Here is a 14056-nt window from a genome sequence, read left to right as displayed (position 1 = left end):
AATATATTTTTTCAAAAAATGTTCTTGCTGTGGTTTTAAGACCCGATGTTGATTGCTTGTGTTGCAGTCGAAATGTCGTGAGAATTTTATTGTTTTCAATTTTTTTATTTTATTGTTTCCCTTCTACGTGACTTTACCGAAAGAACCAAGAATATAAATAATACATGTTATTATTTTTTTAGTTCTCAGAGTTACATTTTTTTTGTCCAGTGAAAGCCCAAAATAAATTATTGGCGGTTTTTTTTGCGCAGTCATTGGTGATCTGGTTGGGACCACCACGTCGCTGCATGCAAGAAACGTGTTTAATCGTGAGCAGCTGAAATCAAACCCAGGATCTCAGCGGTGTTGCCACAGTGGCCTGAGCCCTGAATCACCCAGGCCAGCTCACCAGAGCGGTTTCTGTTTTCCAGTGCCGTCAGCCAAGTGACTTACCCACAATGCAGTCGTCATCTGATATGGGTACATCCAAGTATATGAAGCCTTTATTGTAGAGCCCTGCAAAATAAAAACAGCACAATGCAAGCTTAAAAAGTAACCTGCAAGAAATACTGCGTCATTTTATTTACAACAAAAAAAGTTAAAAGGTAAAGGTGTAGCCTTGCAACTGCTTGCTTACGCTACTGCTGATGGAAGGGCCTCCGCTAGAGGGAGCCCGAGAAAGCCCCTCTAGAGGATATTTTGGCCTGCTCAGAATGATTCCAGAATCTCCACACCACTTATGCTATCCTGCTGTGAAATTGCTAGCATCCTTTGCATGCAACTCCCAAGTCTGTGGAGAAATAATAATGCGAAACCAACGGGTACGTGGAGGTGCCCACAGAGTGACAAACAGATCCCGTGGACCGGAAAGCGTTAAGCCAGTGATATGCGGAGCGAGCGGACGAGCATCATACGGTGGACCACGGCGTGTTCGAGCGAGCCCGCCAGCTGTGGCCCCGTGTCGATGATTTTGTCGATGGTGTTCTTCTCCACGATGCTGCAGATCTGCGCGTCGGGTAGGCATTCGGGCGCAAAACACAAGGGGTTAAAGAAAAAAATATATATCACAGCCCAGTCTACCTTCCATTAATGGCTGTGTAAACATCTTATGCCAAGAGCTCTTAACAAAAGTGAACGCTCAGTTTTATAAAATATTTATTGCCGATGCAGCCATTAATAATAAATTGTAAAAATCCATCAGAACCTGAAAGTTTTTTGGTCTATGCAAGCATAACAGATATCAACTTACTTTAAAAACGCACACAGAACAACCCAACTACATATCGACCTTGGTTTCCACTATTCAAGACCTTGTTTTGTCTCAGTAGATGTAAACCCCCATCTCCCTGGGCTGAAACTTCAGCGCCATCCTTACCTTGATGTCATCCTCAGTGATGAACCCGGCTTGGATGACCCACCATGGCTCCACGGTGATCTCCACGGGCTTGATTGGCAACAATTCCCGCACCGGCCGCCTCCGGAAGAATTTCTGCACACGTGAGACAGACACCCATCAACAGCCCTGGCGTTTCAATTTAAACAATCGTCTGCCACTACGAGTGACTCAGAAATAGGGAAACGTCGTCCATTTTATAGTAAAACATTTTTTATATAAAAAGCAATGTTTCGCCAAATGCCCCTTTGCCATGGAAAAAAGAAAGTCCATTGCCCAAAAGTCTATTATAATTGCCTTGAGAGCAGTGTTTTAGACGAATGTGTCAGGTTTCTGTGAATTGTGTGTGTGTAAGGGTGAGTGGCAGAATCACGCGAGCCCGAATGCGCACACTACACAGGTCCGGGCGAGCCTGCACAGTGACGGAAACGAGCCACAAAGGCGGGGGGGGGGGGGTGGGCACTTTTTTCTCCAAACAGGAACACATGGAGCACGTAACACAGCCAGGAACGCTCTCGCCCGTACCTTCGAGGAGCGGCACTGGTTCATGAGGTCGATGTACTGATTCCTCCCAATGCCGAGCAGTCGCAAACCTGGAGGACCAAACAAGAGGCACCCCTTCACTGAACACGGTAGGACCAATACCTCAGATCCGAAACACGGTAGGACCAATACCTCAGATCCGAAACACGGTAGGACCAATACCTCAGATCTGAACACGGTAGGACCAATACCTCAGAGCCGAAACATGGTAGGACCAATACCTCAGCCGTGGCTGATCATTATTTTAACGCTGTGGGCACACACGAAATTGATTTTGCAGAGACGAAGGTACTCTGCAAACCCACTGGCTATCAGCAAAGATTCGTCCATGAAGCCATCCAGATATATATACGCAGACAATTTCAACCGAGAAGATGGGTACAAACTGAGCAATCATTGGAAGGACGTTATTAACCAGTTTAGGTCATAACTGGATGTGTTTTTTCCTTCCTACCTACCTATTTTAGCAGTTATTTTCGACTCTCTGAGTTACATTCACTAACACATCCACCGTTAACTGTTAGTAAATGGCGGCTTGCCATCCTTTTCCACCTCCATGTGGCAATGTTCCTTTCCGAGCTCTCTCCGAGCTTACATTTACAAGCAAATTTCTTACATTGACATGCTAATCCCTCACAATACAATGGCCACCCCCACATTTACATGCAAATTTCATCTCTAGCCCCGCCCACTGACCCTTGGGCCACACCCATCTCAAACCTTTATAAGTCCCTGCCCCTTAGCAGTGCTCCGTCGTGATAGTGATTATTTTTTATCATCTTTCTATCTACGTGGCTTTCCCCAAAGACCCAAAGAATAAGACATGGTAAATTTCTCATTTGTATCTACATTGCATTACTACAGTAATTTGTTCCCCAGTTGTATTTTGCTCATTTGTCTGCATACTTTTAAAATATAAACACTACTTAAAGCTTTCGTGACTGCAAGGAATCATCTTCTTTGGTTCTTTCGGTAAGGTCACATAGAATGAGAATAAAATAATAAAATAACACAATAAAATTCTCACGACGTTTCGGCCACAACGCAAGCGGCCGTCTTCAGGTGAAAGGTCGTCTTCAGGTGAAAGGTACACGTCTGTACCTTTCACCTGAAGACGGCCGCTTGCGTTGTGGCCGAAACATCGTTAGAATTTTATTGTGTTATTTTATTATTTTATTCTCATTCTACGTGACCTTACCGAAAGAACCAAAGAAGATAAACACTACTCTGAAGCATAGGGGAGTGGTGGAACTGTGGTTAGCACAGGGGAATATGAACCTCGCAACCCGAGCTTGATTCTCAGCCATGGCTAATGCCAGCGGCGAGTGATATTTGACCGGGACCTGGGTCATACCAATACCAACCAACTTTGACCAGTGGGGTGAAGTACAGTAAAAACCAACCATTAACTCATTTGGTGGGGACGGGGCTTCATCCAGAGGTGTATTGACAAAGGACTAAACATTATAATTATTATTAATCTAGCGTCAATAACGGATTCCCAGCCACGGCCAACATCAGTGACAAGTAATATCTGATCAGGTCCTCGCCCCCCCCCCCCCCACGACCTCTCACACCTCCCTAACCCACGCTCCCCATCTTTACTATCCTTCACACCTTCACCAAACCGACACTGGCCAGTGTGGTGAAGTATAGTCAAACAATCCAATGACCGAAATGGTAGAGGTTGAGGCCTTATCCTCAGCAAAGAATTGACAAAGGGTTGTGAGAATTATTATCATCATCATGCATGATAATGAATGTGGTGGATTGCTTAGTCCTATTAACTTTAGTCCTTTTATAATCTCCTTGAGTAATCAGCAGAATGTTTTAAACAACACAGTAACCTTTGATTTAAAGCTTTCGTGACTGCAGGGATTCATATTCTTGGTTCTTTCGGTAAAGTCACATAGAAGGGAAACAATAAAATAATAAAAATATAAAACAATACAATTCTCACGACGTTTCGACTGCAACACAAGCAATCATCATCAGGTGTGAAAACCACAGTAATGAATTCTAGATTCTATGATTCTATGGTCTTCCCAAGATCCATAAAGAAGGTACCCCACTACGACCCATCGTGTCCACGATCAACTCCCCTACCTACAAACTAGCCCGCTTTTTATCAGATACTCTGCTTCCCTTTACTGGCAAGGCCACCTCAGCGGTACTTAACTCAACCCAATTGGTTTCTATGGTCAAGGACACTGTATTATCTCCTGACGATATCCTCGTCAGCTGTGATGTGGTCTCGCTGTTCACCAAGGTCCCAGTGCCTGACACCATAACAATAATTGAAGATTTGGTCCAACATGGACTGAACCCTGATGTACCTGCGCTGGTTAGGCACTGCCTCACCAACACTTACTTTACCTGGAATGGTACCTTCTACAAACAAAATGAGGGTACCCCAATGAGTTCTCCCTTGTCACCAGTGATAGCCAATGTTTTCATGGAGAAATTTGAATCAGAGGCCATCCAGACATCCACCCTTCGTCCTTCCCTGTAGAAAAGATGTGTATGACACTTTCGTCATTTGGCCACATGGCCTCCCAGCTTTAAATAATTTCCTAGACCACAAATTCCAGACACCCATCATCAAATTCACCATGGGAGAAAGATGGGCAAGCTGCCATTTTTGGATGTTCTGTTTGAGAGGAGGACGGATGGCTCTTTGGGACATTCTGTTTACACAAAGTCCACCCACACAGATGCATACTTGAAGCCTGATTCCCACCACCACCCAGCTCAAAAGAACTCTCTCATCAAAACATTATACCAAAGGGCACATTGCATTTCTGACCAACACCACCTGGCCAGTGAATTAAAACAAGTACATCTGGCTCTCAAGAGGAACAGATACTGACTGTACCATCCGCCAAGCTGTTTCTCCCACCATAGAGAAACAACCACCTGATACTCCGATCAAAACCATCACAATGCCATACATAGCAGGCGTTACCAAAAAGATTTCCAAAATTCTAAACAAACACAAGATCCAGGTCCGGTTCAATACAGTACACAAAATCTGGGATCTGATCCCATCTGTAAAGGATGTCATTCCTGACTTACAGTACCCCGGTGTTTACAAATTGAGTTGTACCTGTGGTGACTGCTATATCGGGGAGACGAAACGACATATTTCTGAATAAAAATTCGCATGCACAAATCATATTTTAAACACGGCAGAACGAATTCTTCGGCCGTGGCTGATCATTGTTTCAAGACAGCGGGTTCTCATGACATTATTTCTCCGATACCAAAGTACTATGCAAACCTCCCAGTTATTACCAAAGATTTGTCCATGAAGCCATCCAGATATACAAACATAGACACAACTTCAACCGAGAGGATGGTTTAAAATTGAGCAACTTTTGGAAAGATGTCATCAACCAAGTCAAACGTTAGCTGGCTGATAATTGTACAGCCGTTTCCGTTTCTACCAGGATGGTGCTTGCTCTCGTGCAGCACGCCATCACCCTCCCCCCGAACCCCCTGCAGCATAACAAAAGGGGGTTTTACCCGCTTTCGTGCAGTGCACCACCGCTCCCCCCAAACCCCCTGCAGCATAACAAAAGGCGGCTTAACTTAGCCCTCCCCTCCCCACCCACGTCCCTTCCTGGCTCCTCCCCCCCCCTTAACCTTTATATAAGCTCGGGTGTCCCAGAGCTGTTCACTTGATACAGCGAACTTTGCTGTGTCTGTTCCACCTGAAGACAGAAGCTTGTGTTGCCTCCGAAACGTCGTGATTTAATTTAGTTCTTTTCTTTTATTTTAATTTTACCTACGTGACTTTACCGAAAGAACCAAGAATACGAACACAGTAACCGTGTGTTTTATTTTGGGACGCCATGGTGGCGAGATGTTAACTACCTCGCCTGGTATACAAGGAGGTTGTGGGTTCGATGCTGACCCAGACGCCTGTATATTTGGAGTTTGCATGTTTTCCCCGTGGTGTCATGGATTTTTCTCTGGGTCCTCCGGTTTTTTCCTCCACATTTAGAAACATGCATTTTGAGTATTTGTCTGCTATAAATTCCCCACATATTAAGCCACTTCGCTGAGCTATCATTTTTGGCCAGGTTGCTTCTGAAAAAGAGTCATATAGCACAGTGGGTCTTACCTGGTAAAAAAAAAACAAGTTTAAATACAATATTTAATTACAGTCCTCATAACAAAGTAAGCATAAACAAACTCGATAAAGTAAGTTTATGCAAACCAAGCTAAGAGCACAAATTGTAAACAGCCGCATTGGCCTTTTTCCTATTTTTAGCACTTACAGTCAGCTGCAGTAAAGTTGGGCAAGGAGTCATAACTTCTCTCATTTGACATGATGTCCTGCGAAAACCAAAACACGTGAAATCAATTAATTAGGAGACGCACGCAAACATTTTAACAGTGAGAACTTGCTACGAAAAAAGACTCAAGAGCTGAAAAATACGCGAGGCTGTGCGTGCGGTCGGCAAAATTAAACGGTTCTCGATTGTGATGCATTTAGATTTTGGCTGCCGCGCAGTCGGGCATCAAGTTGCAAGATGGCGGTCCATTCCCGAGGTTCTAGTTTGTAACGGGGCCGCTGCCTTGAACCAGTCTCGATGCGTTTACACATTGCATGAATCGTGCAAATAAAATAGCTGCTGTTCCGTTAACTCAACGCTTTCGTCAATAACGCCGCCATAAAAGAGGGTAAAAAACAGGGTACACAAATTTTGATTTAAAGCTTTCGTGACTGCAGGGATTCATATTCTCGGTTCTTTCGGTAAAGTCACGTAGAAAGGAAACAATAAAATAATAAAAATATAAAACAATACAATTCTCACGACGTTTTCGACTGCAACACAAGCAATCATCATCAGGTGTTGCAGTCGAAACGTCGTGAGAATTTTATTGTTTTATATTTTTATTATTTTACTGTTTCCCTTCTACATGACTTTACCGAAAGAACCAAGAATACAGGGTACACAAAGTCAATGTGTTGAAAAACGGAATGTGCTTCTACATCACTGGCAGCGCACCGTCAAAAAAACAATGCGTTTAACCGTTAGTAAGTAGCACTCTTAATATAAAAGTTGACTATGAAAAATATAAATATATAAGCTGAGATGACTGATTTTATTGTGCATTGTATAGCAACCTTTTCATTTACACACAAGTATTTTTTTCAGAAGATTCGAAACAAAAAACTAAAACCGGTTTAAAGACACATTGTGTAGTTACAATTACACCTTGTGATAGAGGATGAGCTAGAACCTGCGAGATTGTGTGTGGTTAATGGTTGTAAATCTGAAGCAAGGATTGGGGGGACACTACAAGATGACATGTAAGAATATAAAACACGGGGTTCAATATCCACCATTCATTCTGCACGTAGACACAGGCAAATTGAAGGTTTAAACATTATTGAATAGGGTACAAAGTGCTTGCATCACGTGTCCTTGTGACAGCCCTACATAACAATCAAAATGTACCCGACATCCAATAGAGACACTCGGAGAAAGGGGCTTGTGCCAATTCAAGTGACCTGAAAACAGAGGATCAAAGCTTTACATGTAAGGCTAACGCCACGGAAATAAGCATGAAGGGTTGTGCATGCAGGTATATGACAGAGTAAGTCTTGTGTTGGCACCAATGTAATATAACTCCCATGGGCTTCTGTGTCAAACATGTATACGTTAGATTCAATAAACTCCGATGGCTCATGATTCGATTAAAAATGGGGTCTCTTTTTATTGCTTATGCCGTCTTATTTGAACGTCTCATATTTCGTATCTCATTTGGTCTGTCTTGTCTGTTCAATTACCATACAGTTATATTGGAAAATAATCTGCCACCATGGTAAACAATATATTTTTATATTCATTATTGGATGCATGTGTTGTGTCAAAATTGCTTATATGCCGTGAATCACTCTTCAATAAGCTGAAGCAAGTACATCACCCTGTGATGACAACTGAGAATCGTATGTATGTTGAGCTCTTTCTCACCTTACCTAGCCAACTGTGCTAATCGGAGGTGTGGCAGGCCAACTTTGTGTGTGAACAAGGTCGAAGTTGGGCAACTACCTCCATCATGCTGCAGTAGTAGGCGAAAGGGGTGATGCGGAGTCCCTTGACCATAATGTCTGACAGGTGGTAGGGATAGAGCATGAGGTGCTCCCGGCTGTAGCGCAGGAGGTCCTCATAGTAGCGTCGCTCATCTTTCTTGATGTGCCTCACTGGAAACAAGAGGGCGTTCGCGTTATTATTCGAAAGTCAATTCATTTGCGTGTGTGGGACCCAATCAGAGGTCTCCATCACAGTCTGAGTCATCACACTGTGCGGCTGTTGAAATATATTCACACCACTTGCTGCAGAGGTTCTTGGTTGGAATGCGGGTGTAGTTACCGTAAAACAAATGCGCGGTATGTTTAACAAGTGGACATTCAAGATGCTGCGAGGTCATTCGAAGTGCAGTCCATTGAGTGTCGGCATCACAGTCCAAATTAGAAAAAAATATAGTCAAATTACTTTATTCAGAAACACGTATCAGTCGTCGACCCCTACTCTGACATGTATAGCAGGACCCTCCTGAAAAAAAATATTGAGACTCAGCAAGCCTTTCCAGAGTAAACAAATATAACAAAAGCAATTCAAAGGGAATATTTTAATACAACGAAACAGCAGTGGGACCAGTTACGAAACTTTACTGGGAATGACAAATCATACTTAATTTAAAAAAGCCATCTACTTCCCTACACTGCCCGCTAATTTAGTACACAATGCACAAGCTCTTACCGGAATTGATTAACTTTGCCAATGTATTTGAGAAATCTCTGTATGTCAAAATAAAACACACAAATATATACTTTGGGGCAGCATTTAGAATGGCGCTGTTGTTTTGCCCCTGGGCGTTACGACTGCCGCAGCAAAAATAAGTGAACATCCCGCGGTGTGCGCGCAATGCTGTACCCAGATTGCTTCGGTACCGCAATTGGTTTCTGACGCTGTAATTAACAACCAGCCGCTCGTACTCGCGCTGAGAGTTTCCCAGGCTCTGGAATGACAAGCAAATACAGTAAATCAACAACACTCACTGCAGAAACCACTCTATAAATCACCAGCACATAAAGAACCATTATTCCATACCCAATGAATTATTAATACACTGTACGTCACACACATTCAATCAATTTATAAGTCAGCTTACATAATAAAAATGCATTAGTACCTCTTCTCATTTCACAGGCCTACATCATTTTGGTTTTAAATACTGTACAGGTTAATAAATAGGTGACCTTCTTCAGGAGAATAACGTTTTTCTTATTTCCAAAAATGAAATTCTTCTCTCAGGAATCATGAAGTGGAATCCATGCAGAACTCTCGCAGATCAAGGCATCATCATCACCCTGTGCTAACAGTGGCCTGCAGAAGGTGACATCACAAAACGACTTTGGAAATCCCTTAAAAGTGCCCCGCATTTACACTTGGAGCCAGATACTCCCCCACGCACCACGCACCAGAGATGTTTGTGGCATGGTAGTCAAGCTGAAATGTTATTTTTTTCTTACAGCCGGAATGTTTGCCAAACTATGTGCATCACCAACCAAACGTAATGATATGTGATCGGAAATGTTTTGGGTAATAGTCCTTCTGTATAGCATATTAAGGGGTCATTGCCCACGTCACCGATTCTATATTTACCAATGACTAATGGGCACACATTTTTTTGTGATAATTGTGCACCAGTGACAAAGCAGTAGCAGCAGCATCATCACCACCAAGTAACTTGTCACATTTAATGCCGCTTTTTTCAGCAGTCATTGATGAGACCAGGCTGAGTGCAGTTAATGCAAAGGTATTTGACATAGTATCCAGATGCAACAATAATATCTCGAAGTGGGACAAAAATTGTGGTAATCCAGTTAAGGAAATAAGTTGAAATAATATGACAAGAGACAGATAATGGTAATGGGGTTACTGCAATATAACAATAACACACAAGCTAAGACAAAACAAATTATATCCGCAATATACGGAATACACTTTTTGGATATTTATAATTGTATCTTTGGCTCTCAAATTGTCACTTATATTATAAGTTCTACAGTGTAATCATGAAGGCAGAGGAGGGCCGGTAGATCTTTAAATCCCAGAGATGTGGTAGAGATTTCAGTAACTTGTTTTCTGCACAAGTATTCCAGGGCATGGAACGCGTCTGAGATGATGGTGCTGGTGATGATGATGATCAACCGTGGAGATGGAGCGATTAAGTCAGTTCGAATGCAGGCATTAGGTACTTTGAGTTACTGCACTGCATGAGGTTGAGTTGGTGCATGCATGGAAAGGTCTTCATCCAGCAGTGGACAGACGAGGTATGATGATGATTATATCCAATCAAGCGTTATCTTGAATGCACATTAAACAGGGTGATACCATCGTGGGGGGGGGGGGGGGTATGGATAGACATGTACAGCCCTTCTCACTCCACTGCTGGACGAGGACATCCGCCACCATGCCGTGCGGGGGGTTGAGGGTAATCGTTTGACCATACTTCACCACGCTGGATCGACGCGGGTTGGTTTAGACGAGGCGGGTAGCATGCACAGTGACGATTATCTGAACCGGTCCTGGACCTCGCCTAGGTCGATTCAGCCTCAAATTACTGCCTTGTATTTGATGTAGTAAACATCGCCGCTGGGGAGACAAAGGCGGTCGGGCGTGGTTGCTGGCCACCCGCCCCCTCGTGTGCCGCGCCGACCTTCACAGGTGCTGCTCGCTAACAGCACTTGCCCCTGCAGTCTGTTAAGGCCACACGGGGGATCTTTGCCTTGCATAGTACTGTACAGTACAGTAGTACAACGAATGGATGTCACTGCAGCACTGCTGACGGCGTACGAGGGCCTCTCTCTCACAGCAGCAAGAGTCGAGCGCAAGCCTATAGCACCCGTGAAGCACGTTGGTTGGTGGTCGCACACACGAGGCCACTCTAACGTCTTAACAAACAAAAAATGCCCCCTGATGAGCTTCAGCGATCTCTAAATGAGTAATCAAACCCCGCCGTGAGTCGAGACGCTGGTGGATGCACTATACTTTTCCTATGGGGACGTAATATTGTCGTTGTACATTATACGGAAGCGCGCACACACACACTCGTTAAGAGATATATATTTCAATAAAATCTGTTTAAAATATACAAAACTGAGAGGGACGAGGCCTTGAGTGCCGGGGGGGGGGGGTAAGGAATCTAACCCCTCTCACCTGTCTCACGTTCACAGGCAGCTTCGCCCACGCGTAATTCTGACGGATGTGAAACTCCACGTCGATGTTCATGTCGGCTTGTGACTGACGCTGCGATAAAGTTATTCGGTTTTATTAAAATGAAGAAAAAAAAACAACCACCCCTTCTCCCCGCCCCTCCGCTTACAACAATATCGACGAGGAAGCTGGATCTGAACTAAATAAAAACAAGGCGGCGGCAGCGGACACTGCTGCAGGGCCTCATCCCTTAACAGAAGCACCACACCTGATACATTGGACAGATCGATTACAATACGTACAGCGCATACGCGCGTCGAGCGTCTGATTGGCCGTGGCGAGCGCGAGGTAGGGGGCAGGCGGGGGGGGGGGCGCGAGCGGGTGGGAGGGGGCGGGAGCGGGGGGGGGGCGTGGGCGGAGACTGGCGCGCCAAGGCCGCATCCAGCGCGCCCGTTGGTCCGGAAGCGGAAAGGCCGCCAGCCAATGGCGAGCGATCGCGCCCGCCTCGCCTGTGCTTATGCGCGCTAAGAAATGTAGCGCGCCCCCCCCGCCCCCTCGCCCCACCCCGCCCTTCGTTGTCACCAACGCTTCCGGGTGGTTGGCGCGCAACGTGCGCGTAATAGCAAGCGAGCGATTAATTAACGTAGACTAACGATTAATTGCCGATTAAATAATAGTAATAATTAATTACAAAAAAAAAGCTTTTGGGTTAGATCGCGTTAAATACAAACCTGTCAACCCCTTATCAGTGCCCTCTACCTTATTACAGACCAAATCAGACCTTATCGGTCACCCCGCGCCCCTTATAAATCTCAACATTAATCCTACAAAGTCCCATCACAAGGGAGAGAAACACAAAGACCAAAAACATAGTTTTTCCCTTTTAAAACGGCTCTACGTCGTTTGGATCTGAAATATCAATTTCCCTGTACAAGAACACGAGTATACCGTGTGTTTTGCCAGGTTTGTAAACATGAATGTGTCGTTAAACCCGCCACCACCCGACACAGTTAATTAGCAAAGGTTGTGTCACGTAATCAAAACGTGCCAATTAGTTATTTACTTCAGCACCACCGGTTGTGTGTTGGCAGAGTAAACCCACAACGTTTATGTTTGGAGTACGACGTTTCGCTGGTGATTACAACCAGCTTCATCAGGCGATCGCTCGCGAGGGTTTTTATTTGCTTGCCTAGGGGCCCCCTGCGTTGGCAGCTGTCCCTGTGCGTCAGAAGGTGAACAAAGCAGCGGCATAGGACTGCCAGAAGGGGGTGGTGGGTGTGCTATTATTCTACTTAAGTAATTTAGGAATATATATAACAATTTACTGGTAGGAACCTCCTGGTTACACCAGCCCATACGATGATTATTGTGTCCGTCCGTCGTGCATCCAAAAATGGGAGGGGTGGGGCTGGGTGGAGAGGGTGGGGAGGGGCTGGGTGGGGAGGGTGGGGAGGGGCTGGGTGGGGAGGGGCTGGGTGGGGAGAGTGGGGAGGGGCTGGGTGGGGAGGGTGGGGAGGGGCTGGGTGGGGAGGGTGGGGAGGGGCTGGGTGGGGTGGGGAGTGAGGGCCTGGGTGGGGAGGGTGGGGAGGGGCTGGGTGGGGAGGGTGGGGAGGGGCTGAGTAGGAGGGGTGGGGCTGGGTGGGGAGGGGCTGGTCACCCCGTGGTGCCCTTATAAAACTCAACGTTTAACCTACTCACGCCGGCTTGTGCACGCCCTCACAGTCGGGCATATTTGCGGAATACACCACGTGGTGCCGCCGTTGAGCCTGGCCATTGACCGAGCAACCCAACGTTCCTACCAGCTCCCTCCGCAGGAATGTGTTCAACCTGTAACGCAGCGCACAGTATTCATTCACTCTCGTAGAGGGATGACGACTCAGACGAGCGGGGAAGGCAGCAGCAGCAGCCACCGCAGTGAGCAGATGACAACGATTGCCCACGCTCTGCCGTCCTCAATATGTGAAGGTGTTATTGGCCAATTCATGGGTGGCTTACAAGTGGGAGGAAGCCGAAGCACCCGGATCAAGAAGTGGCAACACTCCATCCCCGTACAGATGGAAACAGATGGCGAACAGTCCGCATGCACTACTGCCTTCCCCTGGCGAACCAGGGTATATCAACGTCGATCTGTGTACCAAGCGCGGTGTGACATCAACACTGGGAAGACAAAGGCGGGCGGGCGTGGTCCTGGTCTCACCACCCAATCATATTTGTGCCGTTCCGGCCTTGATAGGTACTTGCACTGAAGTCAACAGACAGACTCATTAATCGTGTCTGTTGACTTTGTGCAGACGCACACTCGTTTAGTGTGACACTCTTTCAGTGTGTCTGTGTATTTATTATGCCCGTTTACACGTGGGGCCGTCCATAAATGACGTCACGCGATTTTGGACCATTTTTGACCCCCCACGTAGTGCTTTCGCGACCAATATTATTCATTATAAAGGTTTTTGGTTTAGATCGCGTCAGAATAAACGTGTCGTAACCCGCCACCAACCGACAGCCAACCGGTAAGGTTTGTCACGTAAACAAAACGCGCCAATTAGTTACCACTTCAGCCCACCGGCGTGTTGGAGAGTAAATCCACGACCTTTACAATTTGAGCGCCGTGACGTTTCGCTGGTAAGGCGCCGTCCATAAATGACGTCACGCGATTTTGGACGATTTTTGACCCCCCCTCTTTGTCACGGCGTCACAAAAAGTCAGACCCCCCCTCAAATATGACGTCACAAAGCCCTGCCCCCCCCCCCCCCAAAATCAAACATGCTTCAAATCGCTTTAAACTATTGTCATTGTAGTGCGTATTTAATGTGGCGCTGCACTCTGATGTTGTAGGAGAAAACATTTATTATAAAGTCTATTTAAGTAGAACGTGTTGTCTATATTTATTTAAAGTTGCGCATTT

At 45.6% G+C, this 14056-nt stretch overlaps 1 protein-coding gene across 2 annotated transcripts in view; it reads right to left on the bottom strand.

The window, feature by feature from the left end:
* Positions 1-11469, bottom strand: part of FAM91A1 (family with sequence similarity 91 member A1) — a 35891-nt gene extending 24422 nt beyond the window's left edge. The window contains exons 1-8 of one of the 2 annotated variants that reach the window (XM_032959488.2): positions 11155-11469; positions 8866-8950; positions 7981-8132; positions 6199-6256; positions 1898-1965; positions 1355-1468; positions 894-984; positions 433-495 (exon numbers count right to left, since the gene is read on the bottom strand). In XM_032959488.2, coding sequence (XP_032815379.1) covers positions 433-495; positions 894-984; positions 1355-1468; positions 1898-1965; positions 6199-6256; positions 7981-8132; positions 8866-8950; positions 11155-11226 — 703 coding nt within the window. In that variant the 5' untranslated portion in view covers positions 11227-11469. Of the gene's footprint in view, positions 1-432; positions 496-893; positions 985-1354; positions 1469-1897; positions 1966-6198; positions 6257-7980; positions 8133-8865; positions 8951-11154 lie in introns of those variants that run through there. The other variant, XM_032959489.2, reaches the window with a different exon arrangement.
* Positions 11470-14056: the final 2587 nt, after the last annotated feature.

This window comes from Petromyzon marinus, chromosome 23 (genome assembly GCF_048934315.1).
Source record: "Petromyzon marinus isolate PM22_M1 ecotype Great Lakes invasive population chromosome 23, UKy_Petmar_22M1.pri1.0, whole genome shotgun sequence".
NCBI lineage: Eukaryota > Metazoa > Chordata > Hyperoartia > Petromyzontiformes > Petromyzontidae > Petromyzon > Petromyzon marinus.
This window is presented reverse-complemented; position numbering and strand designations above follow the sequence as displayed.